At 39.7% G+C, this 24,589-nt stretch overlaps 1 protein-coding gene across 16 annotated transcripts in view; it reads left to right on the top strand.

Moving 5' to 3' along the window:
* CPQ (carboxypeptidase Q) overlaps window positions 1–24,589 on the top strand; it is a 681,911-nt gene that overhangs the window by 189,621 nt on the left and 467,701 nt on the right. For all 16 annotated transcript variants that reach the window (XM_072603459.1, XM_072603458.1, XM_072603457.1 and 13 more), the window contains one exon: window positions 5,066–5,273. In XM_072603459.1, coding sequence (XP_072459560.1) covers window positions 5,066–5,273 — 208 coding nt within the window. The remainder of the gene's footprint in view (window positions 1–5,065; window positions 5,274–24,589) is intronic.

The following is a 24,589-nucleotide window of genomic DNA, read 5'->3' as shown; positions in this document are numbered from 1 at the left end:
GGCTTCATACCTCTCTAGTGCAACCTAAGATTGCATTAACATTCTTGGGTACCATTTTTGTATGTCCTTTCTTTTTGAAGAGGACCAATGACATGTTAGCTGATGTCTTAGCTTCTGCATGAATTAGATTTAAGTAAGGCAGAGTTGCACAAAATTGTCAGCCTCACTGCCTTCCAGAGGCATAAAAGTCCAGTGGCAAGATAAGAGTCAAGATAGCCATCGATGGTCTGAGATTCAGTGGATGACTTTGGAGTCTTCAATGCCTGACCAGGCTCTAAGGGCTCCATGATGCCTGCTTCACCTCTCTTCCTGGCAGTTGGAACACATTGTTCTCATCCATCCATTCTTTGAAGACTTTGACTTTCTTGGGGGCAGACATTCTCCTAATTCATTGATGGGTTTGAGGCCTGTTGGTTACCCTCAACCTGATTTAGCCTATCTGCTGAGATGGTTTTACTGGGGTGTGGCCACTGCACATGCTACAGCTTCTTGGAGCCAAAGGTGAGAGATGGGTGTATCAGGTGGATACCAAAAGTGAATGAGCAACCCTGAAAAGAGCCTGGCAAGGCCTCACACCAGAAGTCCTACTACTCCTGATCAAACTACTGACTCATATGGAACTTACAGTCTGCTAAAACATCCTCCTTTTTTTAGTTGAACTCTCATCTTCTCTTATCTGTACTTTCTTCTTCGGGGAAGTTGATTTTTTTAACCCAAGAGTAAGATCTTTACATTTGTCTCTTTTATATTTCATCTTAGTAGATTGGTCCCAGTGTTCTAATATGTTGGCACCTTAAGTGTGTTATGTATCACCATTAGCTTTGTGTCTTCTGAAAATTTGATGTTTGCAAAGTTTGCCATTGTCCAGGTCAGTGATAAAAATGCTAAATAGCCCAGGGCCAAGCACAGATTTCCGGGACATTGCAAAGTAAATCTCCTTCCAAGCTGACATTGAACCATTATTTAAGACTACCCTTTGTTGGAGTCATTCACCCAACTTAAAGTTCAGAGATACCAAACTCCCTGACCCAAAAACTGAGTGTAGCCCTAAACAGATTACATTGTAATTGGGCTATGTTTAAGAAAATTAATAAAAATACAATATAACATATATAATGTTAATTTGTGATTTTCTAAGTCATTATGTGTCCAACAGTTTGATACCACTGATTCTAGTTCACATCTCTGTTATCTTTTCCACAAAAATACTGTGAGAGATTCTGTCATATGCTGAGCTCAAATGTTGATAAATTGTGTCTGCTCATTGTCCTGATTTACCATTCTGGTAACTTTGTCCAAAAAATGGAAAATGGGCATAATCTGTTTTTGATGAAGCCAGCACAGCTCTTTGTGATTCACACCTCCTTTTTTCAATATTCACTGAATAGCTGTACTCCTTTATTCTAAGAAATTTTAAAATAGGAATTGAATCTAAGTACCCTAACTTAGAAGGAGCAAACTCTTTACTTTCCCAAAAATTAAGGTATTGGTGCTTCCTCAGTCTGGTAGTGGGCAGGTGGATGGTACAGTAGGTAATATGCCTGGCCTAGAGTAAAAAACACTTATCTTCCTGAGTTATAGATCCGTCCTCAGACACTTACAAGCTGTGTGACCCTGGACAAGTCACTTAACCCTGTTTGTCTCAGTTTCCTCATCTGACAAATGAGATGGAGGAGGAAATTGCAAACCACTCCAGCCCAAATGGTGTCACGAAGAGCTAGACATGACTGAAAAGTGACACAACAACTGCAGCAATAAAAACCACTGTGTACTTGTATGCTCCTGTTCTCTACAATCTTTTGGGGACTTGGCAGTCATAGTTGCTAGTACTGTCAGTGCCTCTGTGTATAGTTCAGCTGGGCCAAGATGCCTGAATTCAACAAGGGCTGCTAGATGGTTTTTCTACTTGTTTCAGGTATTAATTCTGTGTCAGCTATTTTTTGTTCTGAACTTTCCACATCAAAGATTATTCTTCAAAGCAGAGAGCATGGAAGTAAAGTAATCATCGAGCAGTTCTGTCTTCTCTCTCCTCTCATTTATCATCACCCCATCCATCCCAGCCATGGTCCTCCTCCGCTCCCTGGGGTAAAAGAGGAGTCTCACAGTTTTCAGCCCTCTCATAACTAGCAAGATGCTTGACCAACCCTGATAATTTTATTAGGTCAGAATGCCTCTTCCCTTAAATTATAGAATCTGTCCAACAAAGGTATAAAGCAGGTATGGAAAAGGAGTCAATGAATCACAGGTCATAATGTGCCTTTAATCATTTTGGGAAGGGCCACAGGATAAAATCAGATGAGGGCACAGAAAATATGTTGGGATTAGTTAAAATGATCACCTATGGACCACTGCATATCGAACAAGAAAAGGGAGTTCAGATATAGCAGTCACACCCTTGCACCTGTGAGGAGAGGGCAGCAAAGGGGTGGGGAAAATTGAGTCTCCTTTCTCTTCAGTTCTTGGAACCTTTAGGATGGATGACCTTGTGAACTTCAGAGACTAGAAGGACTTCCTCTTTGTAAGGAGCAGTTATCCCTGTAACAGCAGTGGATAATGGCAGCATTTACGTCAGGAACTTCTTGCAAGATATTCTGAGGACAAACTGAAAGTGAATGGATTGGATACACTAAGCCCCTTGGCTACGCTGACCCTTGGAACTCAGCAGTGAGCTACATATGCCTAAGGCAGAAATCCTTAACCTTTTGTGTCATGGGTCTGACGAAACCTGTGGACCCTTCTCAGAATAATATCTTTAAATGCATATAATAAAATACATAGAATTACAAAGGAAACCAAATAGAATGAAGTACAGTTATCAAAATATTTTTTAAAAATCAAGTTCACAGACCTGTGGGTAAGAACTAAGGGGAATGAGGAGAATCCCAGGAAGGGAGAAAAAGATTTCCATCTAAGCCGGAGCTATCAGTTACTTTTTTGCTACATGTGCGGTCTAATATTGAGCCCACTTTCACATCCACTCCAGAGGAGTGGCAGCTAGGTGGTGCAGTGGATAGAGCACCAGTGCAGGAGTCAGGAGGACCTGAGTTCAAATCTCACCTCAGACACTTGACACTCACCAGCTGTGTGACCTTGGGCAAGTCACTTAACCCCAACTGCCTCATCCTGGGTCATCTCCAGTCATCCTGATGAATATCTGGTCACTGAATTCAGATGGCTCTGGAGGAGAAGTGAGGCTGGTGACCTGCACAGCCCTCCCTCACTCAAAACAAAGTCAAGTGCAAGTCATGTCATTATTTCTCTGATGGCATGGTCTTCTTCGGCAACGAAGGATGAACACAGACATATACCTGTGGGATAATGTGTCCCAGACTTTTGGGGGGACTCAAGGTACCAACTATTTTTACTATGCCACATTAGTAGATATTCCTTTCAAAAAGCTAATTAAATCTGGATGGCTAGTAATCAACTGAGGGCTGATAGGAGGTTCATGAGCAAAGAATTAGAGAATTACCTCAACTTCTTCGTGTTTCCTCTGGAACTCTAATGGGAGAAGTCTTTAACTACCTTTTAGAGGCTTTGATATGCAGTGTGAGTAGGAGTTGGGAGAAGTAACCCAGAGTTGATGTTACACCAGTAATGCTAAAAATATCTTTTTTTGACGGCAAGCTTTCCTTGCCAGTCCCTGCTCCTTCTGATCTTTAAAATGGCTGACAGTATTCCATGCCATGCTTTTTCATAAATCCTGTTATCCATTCTTGCTTCCCTTGTATACATTAAAAAAAGATAAATTAACTAGTGAGTTCCCTGTATCTTCACCTTAGTCTCATTAGACAACTCCCCCTTTTTCCTCTTCCCCATAAAGTGATCGTCTTTGTGTCTTCTGAATTTCATTATTGAATAGATTTTTCCCAAGTGGATTTCTCCTATTGAATTTTATTCTATGGTATCTGACCTATCCTTTTTGAAATCTTTGCCCTAATTTAGCGGTCATGTCAGAATGTGTTCAGTTTTCCTCACCTTTTCTATCTCAGATTCTAAGAAGGAATAGTTATTTCCTCCAAGGTTCCACTTTTTTTTCCCTCCCTACCAACTAGTTCCTCACTGAAGAGAATTAGATCTCCAATCCTTTGTCTTTTGAAAGATAAAATTCTTAGTAAGGCAAGTCAATAAATCATTATCTATTGAGCTTTTGGCATCAAGAGAGTTCCTGTAGATGTTGGAATAATTAGAGGTCCCTGTCAGTGTTGTGTTGATACTCTGTGCTTGTGATAGGTGTCAAAAGTTCCTCTTCTATTTTCTCTTCCTATCCTGATGATCAATAGCATATTCTGATTACTCATTTGCATCTTTTTTTGTTTCCCTTGGTGTTTGCTCAAATGCTCCCTGGGCAGCTAGGTGGTGTAGTAAATAGCAAGTCAGCCTAGAGTCAGGAAGACTCATCTTTGTGAGTTCAAATCTGGTCTCAGACACTTAGCTATGTGACCTTGGGCAAGTCCCTTAATTCTGTTTGCTTCAATTTCTTCATCTGTAAAATGAGCTGAAGAAGAATATGGCAAACCACTCCAGTATCTTTGCTAAGAAAATACCAAATGGGGTCATGAAGAGTTGGGCATGACTGAAACAACTGAACAGCAACAGTAATAATATGCTAATTCTCCAAGGTTCCTAGATTTCATCATGATTTTTTAAAAAATCTATTTTTTTCAATTAAAAAGCATCCCTCCCCACTGCCATCTTCCCAATGGGGAAAAAAAAAGAAAAACAAAACTCTTGTAACAAATCTACATAGTCAGGCAAAAACAAATCTTCATATTGGTCATGTTCCCAAATGTGTGCCTATTGAATACTTATTCTTAATATACAGTGCAATTTATTCCTCTTCCCCCTCCCTTTTTACCTAGTCTGTGTCTTTTGAATAAGAGTCTTATTCTATTCATGGGTTTGATTCCACAAAGAGTGAAGTAGGTACTCATGAGGTCAGATTTGCTTTAGAAAATGTCGTTCATTGATGTTTGTTGAATGAATATCAATGTTATGTTCTTCTGTGTGCCAAACTAAGTGATCGCAGGAAACCATGTCAAGTTTCTATAATTTTTTTTTCTAGGAATTACAGCTGAAGTCCTGGTAGTGTCTTCTTTCGAGGAGTTGCATAGAAGGGCCTCTGAAGCAAGAGGGAAGATTGTGGTTTATAACCAACCCTACAAAGGCTATCCAGAAAGTGTTCAGTACAGAGTCAAGGGGGCAGTAGAAGCGGCAAAAGTGGGTGCAGTGGCCTCCCTCATCAGATCTGTTGCTTCTCTCTCTATCTATAGGTAAGTCTGTGCTGCTTATTTGAATCTTCTTTGTACTAAATCACAGACTCACAGAATGATGCATGTTAGAATCTAAAGAGTTCACCTGTGCTAGGGGTTCTTAACCATTCCTTATTGATGGCCCCTGTTGTCAGTCTGATGAAGCCGATGGATCCTTTCTTAGAATAACGGTTTTCAATGCATAAAATAAAATGCATAGGATTAAAAAGGATAGCAGAAAAACTACAACTTTATTTTCATTCCTACTTGAAATTTGACATTCTTTTCAAATATGTGTATATATATATACACAGCTACATATATACACATATATACATACACATATGTGTAATTTTCTTCCCATCCAAGTTCATAGATGCTTTTGAGGGGTGACCTGTGGACCTCTGATCTCATCCAAATTACCTTTTTTTGTTAATGAGGAACGTGATGCTTAGAGAGAACTGATTTACTTGAGGTTACACAGCTAATAAATGGCTGAACTGGGATTCGAAACTGTCTTTTGACTCAAAATCCAGGGCACTTGATGCTAGGTCACAAGTCAATTTCCAGGAAACAAATGTCTCCAATAAAATATCATCCTCCACTTCTAAAACACCCACACGGAGGTATACGTTGATCTACAGAAATTGTTTAATCAACATTTGCTCATTTCTTTGGCATGACTACTTCCTCCTTATCCAGTTTCAAAGCATCATTTGTGCTTACCTTTTAAAAGCTTTCCATTATCTCTAATGAGATAGCAAATTTGAATATTGTGCCTTATGTTTTATGTACTTTCATTGGAAAGAGAGATGAATTCACATCTGTGTTTTATCAAGAACTCCTAATGACTTTGGGAAATGGCTGTTTTTCATTGTTGTTAGAAACCGGAAATACAAATCAAGTGTCAAACGTTAAAGAATTTGAGGGTGTCTTAGATTGTTCAGTGCTTAATTTCCTGCTTGGCTGGTGATGTCCTCCTGCCATCCCCAGGCCTCTGAGGCTTCTTTTCCTCAAAAAGAGTCAAACAGTTATAAGTAGAAAAACCCCAAAACATTGTTCCTTGGCATTTTGCTTTCTTTGAGTAGATTGAGCAGATTGAGTAGACCTCAGGTAAAACACAAACCTTTTTCTTTGGAGTGGGGGAGAAAGGAGGAGAGTAAAGAAAGAGAAAGTATCTAGGAATTTTATGCTCTCATCTTGTAACCTTTTTATATGGAGATAATGAATACAGAAAAACATCTTTAAAACATTTGGAAATAGTGTTCAGATAAAATTCCAAATGGAATCTGGACCTTTGAGTGTGAAGGGGAGTCTCTTTGTTCTATACAATTATTGTAGAGTGAATACTGACTGCACAACTGTTTGACCTCAGTTATCATCTCACATCCTATCAAAAGGAAATGACAAAAACTTGGTGAGATCAGAACTGGGAAATTTCCTCTAAGGGGAGCTGTCCAAAATGGAAGAGAAAAGGAATACAATACTTTTCTTTCTCGTACTAGCATAATATACATATGTATGCACACATATACAAAACATACATGCATATATATGTATGCATGTGTACATATATACATATATGACAGATAAACACAGCACACTTGAGGGCTGCTAGCACAGGTTCACTTTTGATTTTTGGTTAGACAAGAAAGACACTAAGAAGGAGAATCTTACTTTTTTCTAGTCTAGTTTTCTCAGAAGAGGATTGTTGATAATGGGAGCCCAAACTCCTACAGTATTCCCTAATCACCCTTCTCACAGGGGCTGGTGGAAAGGGGGGGCAACTACCCCTGGGTCTCGATGGGGTCAATTGAAATAGGCACAACTTGTGCTTCCCTTAAATCTCCTCCAGCCTCAATGGGGGCTAGTTGAGTCAAACACAGGTTCCCCCCCCCAAGCCTTGATGGGGGCTGATCAAGGCAAGCACAGGAACCAGAGGATCCTGGGAAACTGAACTCAAAAATAATAACAAAAATTCACTTACACACACTAAAATCCATCTTACTTACACTAAAATTCATCTTACATACAATATATATGGAAGGAAGATTGGGTTATGTCATAGTCATGTACAGGGTGGTTTATTGGAATGAGAACAGATGATAACGATGCTGTAAGTTCTTTAAAAAAAATTGTTGCTTTTCCAAATGATCTCATAGCTAATGAAATCATGGTGATTGATCATGGCTAAGTGAATGGGACACTGAATTTGGAATCAAAAGACCTGGGTTTGAATCCTGACTCTCAGTCTTCCTTCCTGTGTGACCCTGGGCAAGTTAGTTTTTTCTGAGTCTTTTTCTGTCTTGGTAAAACAAAGGGCTTGCATTAGATTATCCTTCAGGCCCCTTCCTCTAAATCCTATGATTTTATGAGCACATGCCAGGAATGCTATTCCTATCAAAGGCTGACGTTTACATAGTATGTTAAGGTTTGTAAAGTGCTTTGCACTTGAGTTATCATTTGAGCCCTATAGAAATCAGATGAGGGGGTTGCTCCAGTTATTATTAACCTCATCTTTCAGATGAAGACAGGAGGCTCAGAGGCTTAGATCAGAGATTAATCAATGTGCACCTGGATGCACGTTTAAACAGATTATAGAGGCATAATTCAAATCCAGGTCTTCTTCAATTCAAATCAAACACTCTGTTTACTACTTCATAGTCTGAAAACCTGAAATAGTTAATGTACTTTGGGTATGTCTGTTTTTGCTCTTCTCCCTAATCTACCTCCCAGACTAAGGCCCATTCATGATTATTTCACATGTGGCGATAAGGGCAGCTAGGAGGTACAGTGGATAGAGTGCCAGTGTAGGAGTCAGGAGGCTGAGTTCAAATCTCACCTCAGACACTTGACACTCACTAGCTGTGTGACCTTGGGCAAGTCATTTAACCCCAACTGCCTCATCCTGGGTCATCTCCAGTCATCCTGATGAATATCGGGTCACTGGATTCAGATGTCTCTGGAGGAGAAGTGAGGCTGGTGACCTGCACAGCCCTCCCTCACTCAAAACAAAGTCAAGTATAAGTCATGTCATTATTTCTCTGATGGCATGGTCTTCTTTGGCAACGAAGGACGAATATACACACACGTGGAGAGGAGGCCCATCTCTAGTTCCTCTTGTTCTGTATCTGACCACTGGACCCTGATGGCTCTGGAGGACAAAGTGAGCCTGGTGACTTTGCATAGCCCTTCCTCACTTAAATCCAATTCACTTGCAATTCATGGCATCATCTTCCTGTTGTTATGGTCATTTTTGAATTAAAAATCCTGAAGTTAAAACTATATGTAGGTTATTTAATGAGAAGAATTTCCCCAAGTTCATAAGCTCATGGAGCCATAGTTCATAGTTTATCTATTATGATAATTAGTTCATTTTCAGCTTAGGGAAAGCATAGTGGCCTCTCCGGTTCATATAGTGCCCTTTCCTGCTTCAGGGAGTTTACATGATATGAAAAGTTAAAGTGCAATCACAATTGCTGTGAGCCCCCACTTAGGAAAATTCCTAATGTTTAGGCAGAGATTTGGCTCTCAGCCTTCATTTATATTCGCGTTTATCTCTAACTAACCTCTGCCTCTTTGTGCCTGAGTCAAAATTCAGGTGACCAAAAACATCTGGGTAAAGAAGCATAAACCTTTATCATAGTTTCAGGTACCAGAAGGGGGAAAGTGGAGAAAGAACAAAGCTTTTCTCGCAACTTCAGTTGGCTCTTGATGAGGTGGACACAATTGGAGGTTTTAGCCCAAGCCTTCTGCTTTGAGATGCCTGTAGGGCTGACAGCCTTCCTCTAACTCTTTCTTTTTATCCACAGCTCAATCCTACTTTCTATTTCTCTTTTCCTTGTGTAAGACATAAACACAGGACACCTGAGGACTGCTGGTGCACACTCACTCTTGATTTGGTCAGACAGGAAAGACACTAAGAAGGTGTTAATAATCTTACTTTAGTCTAGTTTTCTCAGAAGAGGACTGCAGATAATGAGAGCACAAACTCTTATAGCATTCCCTAATCACTGTTCTCACAGGGGCCTGTGAGGAGTGGGAGGGGGTGCAACTACTCCTATGTCTCCATGGGGTCAATTGAGACAGGCGCAACTTGCGCATCCCCTAAATCCCTTCCAGCCTCAATGGGGGGCCAGTTGAGGCAAACACAGATTCCCCCCAAGCCCTGATGGGGGCTGATCAAGGCACAATACAACATTCCTGCTTGTTCACTCAACCCTAAGGTTGCCCCCAAGCCTCAATGGGGGCCAGTTGAGGCACATACAGCGTTTTTGCATTCAGCCCTAAGGGTTCCCCATTCACTATCTATGACCAGCTGTTTTATAGGCCAGCAGACAAAGAAGGCACATTGCCAGCCTTAGCCTCACAACTTTACATCGCCTCGTCCCTGTATCTCACTGTGCAGCCATAGTGAATGTTTATATTATTCATCATTATATAATGCTGTGCAAGTGTGGTGGGATGTTTTGAACCTTAACTGTGGGAACTCATATCTGGTACCTGGGAACGGGAGATTGTTATGGCTGTGGATCCTGGGAAACTGAGCTTTGGGGAATAATAACAAAATTCATTTTACCCACACTAAAATTCACATTACATACATCTTGGTTTCCATTGGGTCGCCAGTTCTCTCTGGCTCTGTATTTCTGTACTCATTCTCCACTGTTAGATTCTTGAAATGCCTCTCCTCATTTCATACAGGCTCCCTAGGGTGTGACCAAGACCCTCATCCATTCAGAACAGACTTCCTGTACACATATTTAGAATGTCTTTGATTGTTTAAGCAACGTGTACAGGTCTTTTCTACACTGAGTATTAGTTCATTGTTTCAATTAATGTGTTCTTACTTAACAAAGATAATTACTTTTAAGTGGGCTGATGTAATCAATGAATCTATTCTCCCCTTATAGTAGGATCAGGGATTTAGAACTAGAAGGAAATTTAAGGATGATCTAGACCTACTCCACCTCCATTGCTCCCCCTTCCTCCCTTTTTAAAGATGAGGGAATTGAGATTCAGAGAGATTAAGTGACTTTTCTGGTGTCCTAGGGACAGTAAGTGTTGGAGATGGGATGGAACCCAAATCATTTGATACGCCATACTGAGTCTAATTTGGTAAAATGAAGACATCTGTGAGACAAGCCTCCAGCCTAGAAGCATGAGAAACATTTTATTTGACTGAAGACATTTTACATATCTTTTGACTGTTCCACTTGAAAGGTTTAAAGTCAACAACTTGTGGTCTGTAATAGATAGAAATCCTATTTATTAATTCTGGCCTGGTAAAATCTTTTCAGTAATGTTATGGTCAAGCACTTTTCAAACTCTTTGAATTGTCAAATCAGTTTTTTTCCACAAGTGAGGTTACAATAATATGATCACACATTGGTATAGAGCATCACATTTTACACAGAGTTTTCACATGTGCCATCTCATTTGATAATCAGAGAAAGCTTACTGTACTATAAGTAATTCTGGACCTGAACTCCCAGGTCCTGGGTTCAAATTCTTCAAGGTGTGAGCAGATAACAGAAACCTTCTACATTTAACCCTTTCTGTTTGACTATTGGTTCTTTGAAGGCATATCCCTGGCATTCAACACAGTGCCTATTAAACACTTAGTAGGTACTTCATAGGACATGTAGGATGGCTGAGTGGATAGACCTGAGTTCAAATTTGGCCCCAGAAATTTACTAGCCATGTCACCCTGGACAAGTCACTTAACCTGTTTGCCTCAGTTTCCTCATCTGTAAAATGAGCTGGAGAAGGAAATGGTAAACCACTTCAGTATCTTTCTCAAGAAAAATCCCAAATGGGGTCACAGAGAGTCAGACAAGACTGAAAATGCCTGAACAACACCAGATATTTAAAAAATGCTTATTTCTTGGTTGAAAATAAGTAAATGTTCTTACCTGTAAAATGGATTATGCTTAAAGCACTCTAATATTATAGATAAAATAATAGAAACACCCAGCTATTATTACTTGAAGCTAACAACAATAATAACCATCACTGATGTTTACACAGTGCTTTAAAGTGTCTAAGCTGCTTTATATGCATTATTTTACTTAAATCTCACAGTCATCTAATGAAACGGTCAGTGTTAAGTGTTACTATATGTCCGTTTTATAAATGACCCAGAAAGGTGTGAGGTCACTTGCAAGTTAGTGGCAAAACTGGCACCCAGTTCTAGGTTTGGGGCTTTGTACAACCCCATGCTATTGCCTCGGTGTAACTTTGGGAAGTCTAGATTTAAAACACCTGTCTAGAGAGTGACTCCCCTTAGTTTTTATATGAAGGCACTCAACATGTAACACCCAAGATCCAGTTATTCTGTGTTAAAAAAAAATTCCTTCCTGCCTATTGGCTGCCATAGTACTAGTCTTGTGGGCAATGGATGCTATTTGAGTTCTGTTGCCTTGGAAGTGTATCCTATTCCATGTCTTTATTTATGTGTTTATAAGTTTAGAAGATCACAGAGTTGGATAGATACCCAGAAGTCTTCCAGCATTTCCTCCCACCCCTCAGAGGATGCAAACACCAGTACTGAGTAACCTTGCTTTGAAGTTGGAGTTACTGGTTGTTCTTTTTATTAGTGTGGATTTTTCAGAGATAATCATTGCATCCCCAGTGTGTTCACCCACACTGAATAGGAACTGGAAATGCCCTCTGCTTTACTCTTGGGTTGTCAGATCTCTTAGAGAAGCAGTCCCCAAAAGGAGGGCCATGACCTAACCTCCAGTGGGTGTGTGATTAACCAGAGAACAGGAAGATAGGTGGCATCCTGACTTCCCTTCAATAGCCAATCATGGGGCTTGTCTACAACACAGTTATAGCTACCCCTTTCTCCCAGTACTCCCTCACTCAGGCATCTCCCTCCACTGGGCAAGCTCCCAACCTCTCCTCCTTGTGGGGAAGATACTTGGGCACCCATAGCAGCAGCAACAGCACAAATGCCTTTGGGAAAATTCACCTTGGCTCCCTTCTCCACCACCTCGAGGTTCCACCAGATATCCCTTGGAGAGAAGGTTCTGTGTTGCAGAGCAGTGACCAATGAGTAAGAATATTTATGGCAACATGAATCCAGTGTAGAATTCTGCAACTCTGGGTTTTTTTTAAATTAAAAACAATTTTTAAAAATTCTAAAATTAACAAACACCAAAAAAGATTTCCACATATGAAGTAGAACAGAAAAAGATTATCTGTTAAACTATGAAACTTTATTATCTACAACTTACTTCATTTAAAGACTAGGGGACAAACATTTAGTAAATATTTACTATCTGCCAGGCACTAACTGCAGGGTAGCTATGTGGTAAAGTAGAGTGCTGGGATTGGAGTCAAGAGGACCTGAGTTCAAGTCTATGTGACCCTGGGCAGGTCACTTAACTCTGTTTGCTCTAGTTCCTCATCTGTTAAAAAAACAAAAAGTGAACTGGAGAAGGAAATGGCAAACCATTTCCATATCTTTGCCAAGAAAACTACACATGGGTCATGGTCATGGGGAGTTGGACATGATTGAAATGACTCAACAACAACAAAAATCTGTGGAGCCATGAGCTAAGAGCTGCAAGATACAAATACAAGAAAAAAAAAGACGAACCCCGCCCTAAAGGTACTACAGTCTAATGCCAGAAGACCACACAACTGAAAAGTGGGCAAGTAGAAGTGCTGTGTTAGGGTGTCTGGAAGGGGAATAAAGGATGGTGGATGTGGACCTCTCCACATAATGGAAACCTTGGGAGGAGATCACCCATGAGAGGAGAAAGATGACAAGCTGTTCAGAGTGAGGAGGCCAGGGGGCTGAAGCAGCTGAGGCATACTGGCAAAATCCAGAAAGTCAGAAGCAAAACTGAGAGGGAAAAGAAAAAAAAATACAGTAAATTTAACAACATGCAACTTTCAAAGCTGTCCTATTTTTCTGTATTTCCTTATGAACACCCTTCTATTCTCGTCTATGCATCTTAAAAATTCTTTAGTTACCGTTTTTTTCTTTTTGGCAACCTTCTAGCTAACTCTCTCCTCTCTCCACCATACTCACATGTCCCAAATCCACATACTTGTGATGCACAATTCTACAATGTTGACACGGTTTTGCTTGCTATAGTACTATATACTGGAGGCAGTGTGATGTAATGGTTAAACTGCTGGGTTTTGAGTCAGGAAGACCTGCATTCAAATTCCCCTGTTTCTTTTTGCACTTCAGTCAACTTCCAGAATATTTAGAGATGAATTGTTATCTGTTTTAGTCATTTGAAAAAATCACTGACCCTTTGAGTATTCAGGTCCAGTGTATTAATTTTTGTCAAGCCAGATGAGTTAAAGTATGACTTCAGAATGATAGAATAGCTGCCACAGTTCTGGTCTCCTCAGAATGTTGCCTTTCTCCCCATGTCTAGTTTGCAAAGGCAATACCATCCTGTTGTTTAATCCATCAATAAGCATTTGTTTAACTCCTAGAATGTGCTAGACACTGGGGTAGGCATTGAGGAAATAAAGACAAAAAAACAAAAACAACAAACCACCTTTTTTTTTTTTTTTTTTTGGCTATCCAGTGGCCTGTATTCTATCAGGGGAAATAACATATGCACACATCAATTTGTTGTTGTTCAGTCATTTTTAGTCATGGCTCCATGGTCCCATTTGGGGTTTTCTTGGCAAAAATGTTGGAGTGGTTTGCCATTTCCTTTTCTAGCTCATTTTAAAGATGAGGAAACTGAGGCAAAGAGGCTTAAGTGACTTGTCTAGGGTCACACAGTGAGTGTGAGTCCAGATTTGAACGCAGGAAGATGAGTTTTCTTGATTCCAGACTCATCACTTGCTCTACTTAACTGCTCTACATACATCAATAGATCTAAATATTCTCAAAATAAAAGTAAGGTGATGTCAGGCAGAGCTACGTGGATCAGAGGGGCTGCATAAATGACATGCCAGAACTCAGTGTTGTAGGCTTTGTCCTCCTTTGGGAAATCTGATTGCACAAGGTCAAATTTTTGGTCTGAGCTTGTTGGAAAGGAGTGAAATTGCCTGTCCCTGTAGATTTTTTAAAAGTATTTAATCATGGAAGTCTGCATGTAAGCCCTATCAAGAGCCAGTGCTTCAACTTTTAATACATCCAAGTGGCTGTTTTTGTTTGTTAGGATCCTTTCAATTTCCTTTCCCACCTGAATCCAAACACCTGATCCAAATGTGAATCTGATCCCTCGATACTTAATTCTAAACTTAGTGTGTTGTTGGCTTCCATTTATTTTAATTCATTTAGCATTTACTGAACCCCTATCGGGTATATGATGCTGTACTAGACGGAGGTCGTTAGACAGGAGTATTCTGGTGTTTAACAATCAGCTCTCTGAAAAAAAAATGTACACAAGAAAAACTTTAAAAGTTAATCTTCATCATTGTAATTTTCTCCATCGCTTTCTCAAGTCTAGACAATCAACAGAACAATAAATCAAGCCCTGGTTTGTAGTCTTTTCTAATTTCCAAGTATAAGTGCTTTTACCGAAAATTTAACAATGGGGTCAGTAGGAGCTGGCTCCAGCGCACCTCTGACATTAGGATACAGTGAAAGAGGAAGAAATACCAGTGACTTTAAGGAACTTAGTTGGTTTCATCTGGATTCTCATTCTGTCTTGTCTTTGAGCTTTTGTACATTCTCTTAAATGAGAATATTATGAGACCTGTTCCTTCTATGGGACTTCCCTTATGTATTCCAGTCTGGAAGAAGGAAAGATTATTGATGGTTACCACAGTTTTCAAGACAAGGATAGATGGAGAGGCCAAAAAAGGAGAAAGCTTTAGAGGAACAAATGGAGTGAGCATAGGTGTGGGATAAGAAGTCATGACAAGAACTCATAGGACTGATTCACATTTCTGTAGTGCTTTGTGGCTACAGATTACTTTACATATACAAGTTGCCCCCCAAGTCTTATTTTCTATTTTATTATTTTCAGTTTTAGATTATCACTAATTACCTCCATTAGTCTAGATTTTAGAAAATTGACTATGTATTTTAATCAGCTCTCAAAACACAAGATTTTTCCATTAAGTTAAGGTTAGAGTTGTTCATTGGTGGAGGATTCACTGAAATAGGAACTGATGGGAAAAACTCTACCCTCTTGGTTTTGTAAATGCTATTGACTTATTGGCACTCATCAAGCATTTATTAAGTGCCTACTGTATGCCAGGCACTGTGCTAGGTATTGGTGATATTAGTACCAAGAATGAAACTATCCCTCCTCACAAGGGGTTTATCTTCCAGTGGGGGAGACAAATATATATTGATTAAACTGAGATAAATATAGTTTTGTAGAAGGACTATGAGCTGGGGTATCAGGCACTGGACTTGGAAAGACCTGTGTTCAAATCCTGCCTCAGACTCTTACTACCTATGTGACTTAGCAAAACACTTATTCTCTCTTGGCCTCATTTTTCTCATCTCTAAAATGGGGAAGTGGAGAAATGGAGTTGGATTTGTTGATATCTAAGTTCTCTTCCATTTCTTACTCTATGATCCTATAAAAGTCATTATAATCAGTAATACATTCTGACTTATGAGGAAGTATTGTGATGAAGCTGAACATGGGTGTCATCTAAGAGCCCATTTAAAGCATTTTGTATAGATGACATGTATTTTGGGGAACAGTTGGAAAGCTGTTCTTGGAGAGTAAAACTGAGAACTTGAATAACAATGGGAAAGAAAAAATTGTACATAGTTCACACTTAGTCTTTATTTCTGTTTGGTGTCCTGGTGGTTTGGTTATTCAGCATGACCTTAGGATAATTAGCTATCAAGCTTGATTTAAATTGTTTTTGAAATATCGTTGCAATTTTGAGAGCGTGTGTGCCCACTGATGATTATAAAAATATGAAAAATACCAGTGTGATTCACAGTGGTGCAATCGGGCCAACCTTGGTTGCTAATTTTTTTTTTCCCCTCTTTTGCTTTTACTTAATTTGCTCTGAGGTCTGTAGCAGATGTATGGTAATCAAGCAGAATGCCAGGTCTCATCATTCAAGCAGGTGCTGGTTCGCTGTGCTCTCAAGAGGGGGAGAACTAGAAAGGTTGGTGTTGAATAGAATTCTCTGCTTCCCTGGCCCTTCCTCTCTTTGCTTTCTTTTCCTTCTCATTTCTGAACATCAGATTCTTTGTTGAGAGGCACTTTGAAAGGAATTCTGAAATGTTTCTGAAGCAGAGAATTCTCATCCCTGAATCAGGTAGTAGGGACACATTGCCTGCTATTCACAAAGCAAGCCAATGCAATTAAATGAAGTGACTTTTGCCAACATCTGGACTGTGGACAAAGAGATTCATTCTGCAAGCAACTCTTGTTTGTTCAGCATCGTTAATGCTTCAGCTAGCATATTGGTATTTTCAACTCCCTTAGATAAGTGAGGAACTGTAACATCATGTAGGAGACAGTATGGTATAATGGAAAAAGGACTCTGGGCTTAAAGGACCTGTGTTCAAATCTCTCTTCAGATACTTCCTTCCTATGAGACCTTGGGCAAATCGCTTAACTTCTCTACATCTCTTTCCTCAATTTTAGCATAAAGGAGTTGGTCCTAGATGGTATGTGGGGTCTCTTCCAGGTCTAGGTGTATGTACAGGGGTAGGGAACCCAAGTCCTCGAGGGTACATGTGGTTCTCTAGGTCCTCAAGTATGGCCCTTTGACTGAACCCAAACTTCACAGAACAAATCCCCATAATAAAAGAATATGTTCTGTAAAACTTGGACTCAATCAAAGTGCCACACTCCAAGGTTTAGAAGACCACATGTGGCCTTGAGGCTGTAGGTTCCCTACCCCTGACTGGCTCTCACTGTACAGTATATAGTCTCTGTGGAGTTATCTGCATCAGCCACCCCTTCATACAAAAGCTGGCAAAGGAAGGCCCTTTCAGTTGGCTAGTATACTAGCTCAGGGAGTTCCAATTTCACATTTCCAGAAGTTGAATATTATACCAATGAAGTGACGAGCAGAATTACTAGTTATCAAAAATAGAATCTCAGGAATGAGAGACCAGTGACTTATGGGAATTTTCTGTATGGTACATGCAAACTGTGTGCTATGGGAGTGCTTTAGAGGGCTCCTAAAATTAACGATCTGTTTGAGGATCTGCCACAAACTGCCATTTTTCATCTGTTTGTAACTTTGATAAAAGAATTCACTCCTGGCAGCTACTTTGCATTTGTAACTTTAAAACTTACAAATGTTCGCTTTCTGTTGTTCAAATGACCAGAAACACAGGCTTAAGATCCACAGTGCTGGGGTGTATTTCTCTGAACATCTCTAATGGTAAAAAGGAATTAATGCATTTTGAATCCAGATTTTAGGGATTATCGCAATATTGTCTTCATATTCAGTGTCCTTTGCAAAAGCCCAGCCCTGCCATTAAGAGTCTTGGCATTAAATCTGAGCATCCTCAAACTGGTTTCATACCATGATGAATGCTTTTTTTTGGTGGTGGTGGTGGGGGCGCATGCCTTTGATATCTGTGTGGATGGTTAAACTTAATAATATGTAGTGACAGATGATTGGCATGAAATAATGAGATAAATATCACAAAACCAGCTCATATATAGATAGATATGTAGATATAGATATTAGTACTTCATACCTTAAAAAGTAATTTCCCCATGACAACCCTGTGAGGTAGGTGAAGTAAGTATAGTCATCCCCCTTTTATTGATGAAAAAATTGCGGTATAGAGAGTTACTGTGACTGGTTTATAGTAGCCTTGCTCAGTATTAATCAACAGGCATTTTTCAAGTATCTATAATGTACTAAGCACTTGCTAGGCAAGACCTTATGACCTTTTGGGGGTAACTACATGTAGACGCATAAGTATATGTAAATTAAATACATAATAAAAACAGAGTTTTTTGGGGTGGTGGGATCCTTAGCAACTGGGATGGGCAGCATAAGTTTCACCTAAGGGGGAGCAATTGATCTGAAATTTGAAGGAAAATGAGTATTTTTAGAGGTGGAGTTGAGAAAAGAGTACATTTCTGGCATGGAGAGCAGCCTCTGCAAATGCATAAAGTTGGAAGATGGTGGGTCACGTTGGAGGAACATATATGCAGGTACCCATTTATTTGCATGTTCTCTCCCTCTTTATACGTAAGTTCTTTGAGGTCAGGGGCTATTCCTGAATTTTTATTCTTTCATTCTATCCCCTGACCTTTACCTGGCTCCTCTTTTACACAAGTGATTAATAAGTGTTGATTGATTTGAGAAGCCTATAATCAATCAATCAATCAATCAACATTTATTAAGCAGCAACTCTGTTTCAGGTGCCATGGATTTAAGTGCTAAGTGCTAAGGATACAAGAAGGCAATCCGTGCCCATAAGGAGCATATAATCTAATGTCATTTGGACATGTGGTGGTGTGTAAGTGAAGCTCCAAAGGGCAATCTCATTTCTTTATAATCTTACTTTGTCCACTGAGAGATTGTGATTTCATTCAGGGCAAGGGCAATAGGGTAATGAAATCCCATGAGTTTAGAATAGGAAAAGACCTTCTTCCTTCCCCCTTGTAACTTGCTATATAGCATCTGTAGCAGGATGCTCTGCATGAAGATGCTTAATAAATGTTGTTTGAGTGTAAAAAAAACGACCCCAACCAAACAAAGCTGACAACATATGAAATATGGTGGTTGTTTTTCCTTTTCATCTCATTAACCCTGACTATAGGAAGATTTGGGATGAGAAATGGTACCATTCAGAATTAAAGGGTGGGGGTAAGTGTGATTGGGTACTTTGATTAGATGGTTTTTCTAATGGAATTTTATCAGAGTTTGGGTGAGCAGATCCTCAGAGGGTGATGCCAATGAAGAAGAGGCATCAGCCTGGTGAACCTCAAGTCACTTTAGGTACCACTGAAGTTTTACTTCTCCTATGAGCTTCTGCATATATTTAGAACAGGGGTTTAGGATAAAGTGTCCACAGTGAAGGAGGTAAAGATCCTTTAAATCAGAAGATTTTAATCTTTGTTTTTGTGTGTGCCTGGGTCCCTTTGACAATCTGGTGAAGGGTATGGATACTTTCTTAGAATAATGCTTTTAAATGCATAATTTAAAATGTATGGGTTTACAAAGGAAAACAGTATAGTTATCAAAATATGTTTTGAAAAGTTCACAGATTCCAGGTTAAGAATCACTTTAATAATAATAGCTAACATTTATATAGTGTTTTATACATTTGTTCCCCACAGCAATTCTTTAAGATGTGTGCTGTGATGAGGAAATTGAGACTTACTTGCTCAGGGCCATATAACTAGTAAAGAATCTAAGGTAAGATTTGAACTCAGGGCTTCCTGACTCCAGACTCCATTTTGTGTCAGTCCAACAACTAGCTGCCTCTTAATCTGTTTCTAATCCACTAAATCAAGGCTTTAAATCCACTTAATATTAACTGAAATTCGAAAGGCAGCAGAGACCCTTTGGTAGCTGTCAGAACAACTACCCAGTGATGGTTTCAGATCATGAGACAACTTTGCTTGATTTACTCTTTCACCCCATTCCAAGGAATTGCTATGTAGACTTTATGCACAGTCAGTCAACTGATCTTTCAGCCTGGTATGCTGAGTTTGAAAGGCTAAATAAACATCTATTATTTGCTAGGTACCATGGTAGGTTCTGGGTCCACAGAAAGCCCTCCCTGCTCTCAAGGAGAGCCCCTGCTCTTTTCTCTAGTTTCCTAGTGACTGACCTTGCCTTGCCCCTTGGGCTAGAGTTCTAAAGACTTCAACCATGGCTTTCACTGGGCCTTTATACATCTCCCCTGGTCACCTAATTGAAATGATATTGTTTAGTTGAATCTTTTAGGTTCAGAAGTGAACAGTTTACATGTGTCAATTTATGACACAGTCCATAATAAACTACGGTCTTTATTTGAAAATTATATCTCATTTTAATGAGAGTGGAAAGCAGAGGGTTATGAGATTTGGAGCAGGTGTGTTAGAGCATCACAGATTCTAAAGCATTCCTGAACAGTTAAACTAAGTGTGTGTGTGTGTGTGTGTGTGTGTGTGTGTGTGTGTGTGTGTGTGTGCGTGCATGTGTCTGTGTGTGTGTGAGTGTGAGTGAGCATGTGTATGTCTGTGTGTGAGTGTGAGTGAGTATGTGTGTGTGTGTTTGTGTGTGTATTATGAGATATGGGCTTGTGCTTTCATTCTAGGGTATTGTCAAGGAAGAAACTCCCTTGTTACAAGCGAACTTGTAGCTGGAGCACTCAAAGGGTAAATGACTTGTTCAGGGTCTCATGGTCTGAGGTGGGCCTGGAATCCAGATCTTCCTGACTACTACATCGCATTAAACTTGAGTTCTTTGGGGACACTAAAAGCAATTCTGATGAATTAAAAAAAAAAAAAGATATCAAACTTCTGAAGAGAAGACGGCTCATTAGCAGAGTCTAATCAATACTATTTCCGCTGAACTTTCTCATTAACAGTATGAGATCTGGGGTAATAACCTCCAGAGTTATTTTTAGAGATTACCATTATCCATCTATGCCATACAAGTGATATGCAAATGAACAAACAAAATTGCTGTTAATGGAAAAAACAAAAACCAAAACCCTGAAGGAACAAATATCCCAAGTACAGTCTTTGCTTCTCATCCTTTGCCACTCTTTATTGATGTTTGGATACATTTAATTGGAAAGAACACTTTTTATAACCAAGGGAAATAAAAGGGTGGAGACTGACCTGTTGCCAGTGTGGTCCCAGATGTTTTGGTTCCTCCCATGAAATGTGAGCTTACATGCCATAACTGAGAGAATGTGAAAAAATGCTAAAAAAAAAAAACCCATTTGCTTTCTGACTTTCTTTATATCATCAGTAATTCAGAATGGTTATTGAGAGTTTTTAAAGGACTGAGTGATAACTGGGTAATATCTAATTTAATCCATCACATTCAAAAGTGATCAGATAACACTTCATAGATGTTTGATAACTCTTTCTTGAAGAGATGGAAAAGAATGAAGTTTATAACTTCCTCTTTGCAATTTAGCTGAATGATAGATTGCTTTTATAGTTGTCACAGAACTATCTATGGATAAATCTGATAGAAATATCTGAATTTCCTGAGAGATCTCCACAGGACACACCCTGTTTGCCTGCTTTGTATTTCGAGGCAAGTCTTTGTTCAGTTTAGAGTCTAAAGTTCTGATTTTCTCCTCTTTGCCACAGCAAATCTGAAAGGCTGAAACAGGACCAGAAGGGGAGAGCTTCTATATATAGCTCATGATTGTGCATGTGTGTGCGTGTGTGCGTGCGTGTGTGTGTGTATGTGTGTAGAGCTGTTTGGTTTTTCTGACTTGTTCTAAACTTCTGCATTTATTATATTTTTTAAAAGTTTTATTTTATGTCTTGTTTTTATGCTTCATTGACAGATTATTCTTGCTTCATGAGAGATCTCTTATAACAAAGTAGAACAGTTAAGTAAAACATAATACAATAGGGTCATCTGAAGGTGAATGTAGCATTTTATGTCTGTAACACTCCCCAAAAACTTCTCTTTAAAAACAAAAACAAGTAAACACCCCAACTCTTTTTTATCTCTTCCACTTGCTACTCCATTGGGAAGAAAAAGAGAAATAAATTTAAGCATTTAGAGACATACTTCCTTTAATGATGTTCCTGGATCCACCATTAAGTGAGATGAGGCCATTTTGTTCCCAAAACGAGTGAGCTTCAGGGCAAAATGTTTATTTGACAGCACTGTAATATTTTAAAAATTATTTTGAAAATTTCATTCCTGGCGCTTCTATCATTTGTGTCAGTCAACAACAGTTAGTCAACAAACATTTTTAATAATTGTGTGCCAGTCATTGTGCTAAATGCTGAAGATACAAAGAAAGGGAAAACATGATCCCTATTCTCAGAGATCCCATATTCCAATGGAGAAACAATATGCCAATCATTATGTTCTCACAAGATATATCCAGTGTATTGGAAAGATAATCACAGAGGGGAGGAGCTAGCAAGGACTGGGTGGGAAAGGACTCTTGCTGAAGGGAATAGTACTTGGAGGGAGCCAAGGAAGCTGTGGGCCAGAGATGTCGAGAGAGAGAGAGAGAGAGAGCATTCTAGGCATGAGAGATTATCCAGTGGAAGTCACAGATTTGGGAGATGGAGTGTATTACCAAATAGCCATAGGTCATAGAGGTACCTTGTAAAAAGCCAGGAAAGGTTGAGAAGAGGAAGGTTATAGAAGACTGGTTTTTAACCAACCAGAGAATTTTATATTTGATACTGGAGTTAATAGAGAAGAACTGGAATTTAATGAGTAGAGGGGTGACATGGTCAGAATGGTGTGAGGTATTGAGGGTGTGTACCACAGTAGTGGCAAGAGTAGAAAAGACAAGAGAACTTATATGGGAGATATTGTTAAAGTAAAAACAATAGTATTTGATGAAAGATTAGATATGTAGGGTGAGTACACATAGGGAGCTGAGGATGATGCTGAAGTTGTGAATCTGGGTGACTGGTAGGAGTACCCTTCACAGTAATGGGAACACACTGGGAAGAGGGCAGAATCTTGGGGGAAATATGAGTTCTGTTTTGGCCATTGGAGTATGAGAAGTCCATGGGATATAGACTTTCAGATATCTAACAATGTAAGATGTCTAAAAGGCAGTTGACAATGTGGGATTGGAGCTTGGAAGATTAGGGTTAGATACATCTAGAAATCAGCTGCATAGAGATGGCAGTTGAACCCACTGAAACTAATGAGATGGAACAGAGCCAATATGGCAGAGTAAAAGGAGGGACTTGCTTGAGCTCTCCCCCAAACCCCTCCAAATACCTGTAAAAATAACTCTAAATAAATTCTAGAGCAGCAAAACCCACAAAATGACAAAGTAAAATCAATTTCCAACCCAAGACAACCTGGAAGGGTGACAGGAAAGGTTGTTGCATGGGACTGGGAAAGGAGCACAGTCCAGTAGGGGCTGTGCTGACCCAAATGGGGCCTGGGCAGGGCTCAGGGCACTGAATCACTGGCAGCTGTGGTGTTTTCCAGACTTCTCAATCCCAAAACACCAAGGGCAATTTGGAAGGTCAGTAGGAAAAGCCTGTCAGAACTAATGTGAGAGAAGAGCATGATCCAACACCAGCCCTGGGGTGGAGGAGGGGGTGGTGGAGCCTGTGGCAGCAGTAGCAACAGCAACAGCCCCAGTAGTAGTAGTAGCAGCAGCAACAGTGGCAGCTATTTCTAGAGCTCTAGGCCCACAGATTGTGGGGGAATAGAGCAACTGATCAGAGGGGGATTGCAGGGATCTCTTTGCTGACACTGAGGCAGGATTCTCTTGGTTTGCCCTGCTTGGAACTGTCTTGCAGTCCTGCGTGGTTGTCCTGGGGTGAAGAGGAGTGCTGGTGTGGTGGAGCTTGTGGCAGTGGTAGAGAAGGAGTTATTCTCACAGTTCCAAGGCAGAAAAGAGTGCTTGAGGTCACTTGCAGACCAGAGCACAGACCAGGAAAGGAGTAAACATACAATCTTTTATCATACAACCTTGGAAGAGCTGAAAATTTGCAGGTCCCTAGAAGTATCTCTGAAAACAGCTGCACAAAACCCCTGAAGCTTGGGACTAGTATATCACCTCCACACTGCCCACCTCCCACCGGAACCAGAGACCTGCCTTGACAAAGAGCAAAAGTCAAGCAATTGGCTGGGAAAATGAGCAAAAAGAGGGGAAAAAAAGTAATCTTGGTGACAAGGAAAATCAAAACATACAATCTGAGGAAGACAGCAGAATCAAAGCTCCTACATCCAAAGCCTCCAAGAAAAAATATGAATTGGTCTCAGGCCATGGAAGAGCTTGAAAAGGATTTTGAAAATCAAGTAAGAGAAGTAGAGCAAAAATTGGGAAGAGGAATGAGAGTGATGTAAGAAAATCATGAAAAAATGAGTCAGCAGCTTGCTAAAGGAGACCCCCAAAATGCTGAAGAAAATAACTCCTTAAAAATAGACTAACCCAAATGGCACAGGAAGTTCAAAAGCCAACGAGGAGAGGAATGCCTTAAAAAACAGACTTGGTCAAACAGAAAAGGAAGTCCAAAGCTCACTGAAGAAAATAATTCATTACAAATGAGAATGGAACAAATGGAAGCTAATGACTATGAGAAATCTGGAAATTATAAAACAGAACCAAAAGAATGAAAAAATAGAAGATAATGTGAAATATTTCACTGGAAAAACAACTGACCTTGAAAATAGATCCAGGAGTGATAATTTAAAAATTATTAGACTACTTGAAAGTCATGATCAAAAAAAGGATTCTAGACATAATCTCTCAAGAAATTATCAAGGAAAATGCCTTGATATTGTAG

This window comes from Notamacropus eugenii, chromosome 4 (genome assembly GCF_028372415.1).
Source record: "Notamacropus eugenii isolate mMacEug1 chromosome 4, mMacEug1.pri_v2, whole genome shotgun sequence".
NCBI classification, from domain to species: Eukaryota; Metazoa; Chordata; class Mammalia; order Diprotodontia; family Macropodidae; genus Notamacropus; species Notamacropus eugenii.
This window is presented reverse-complemented; position numbering and strand designations above follow the sequence as displayed.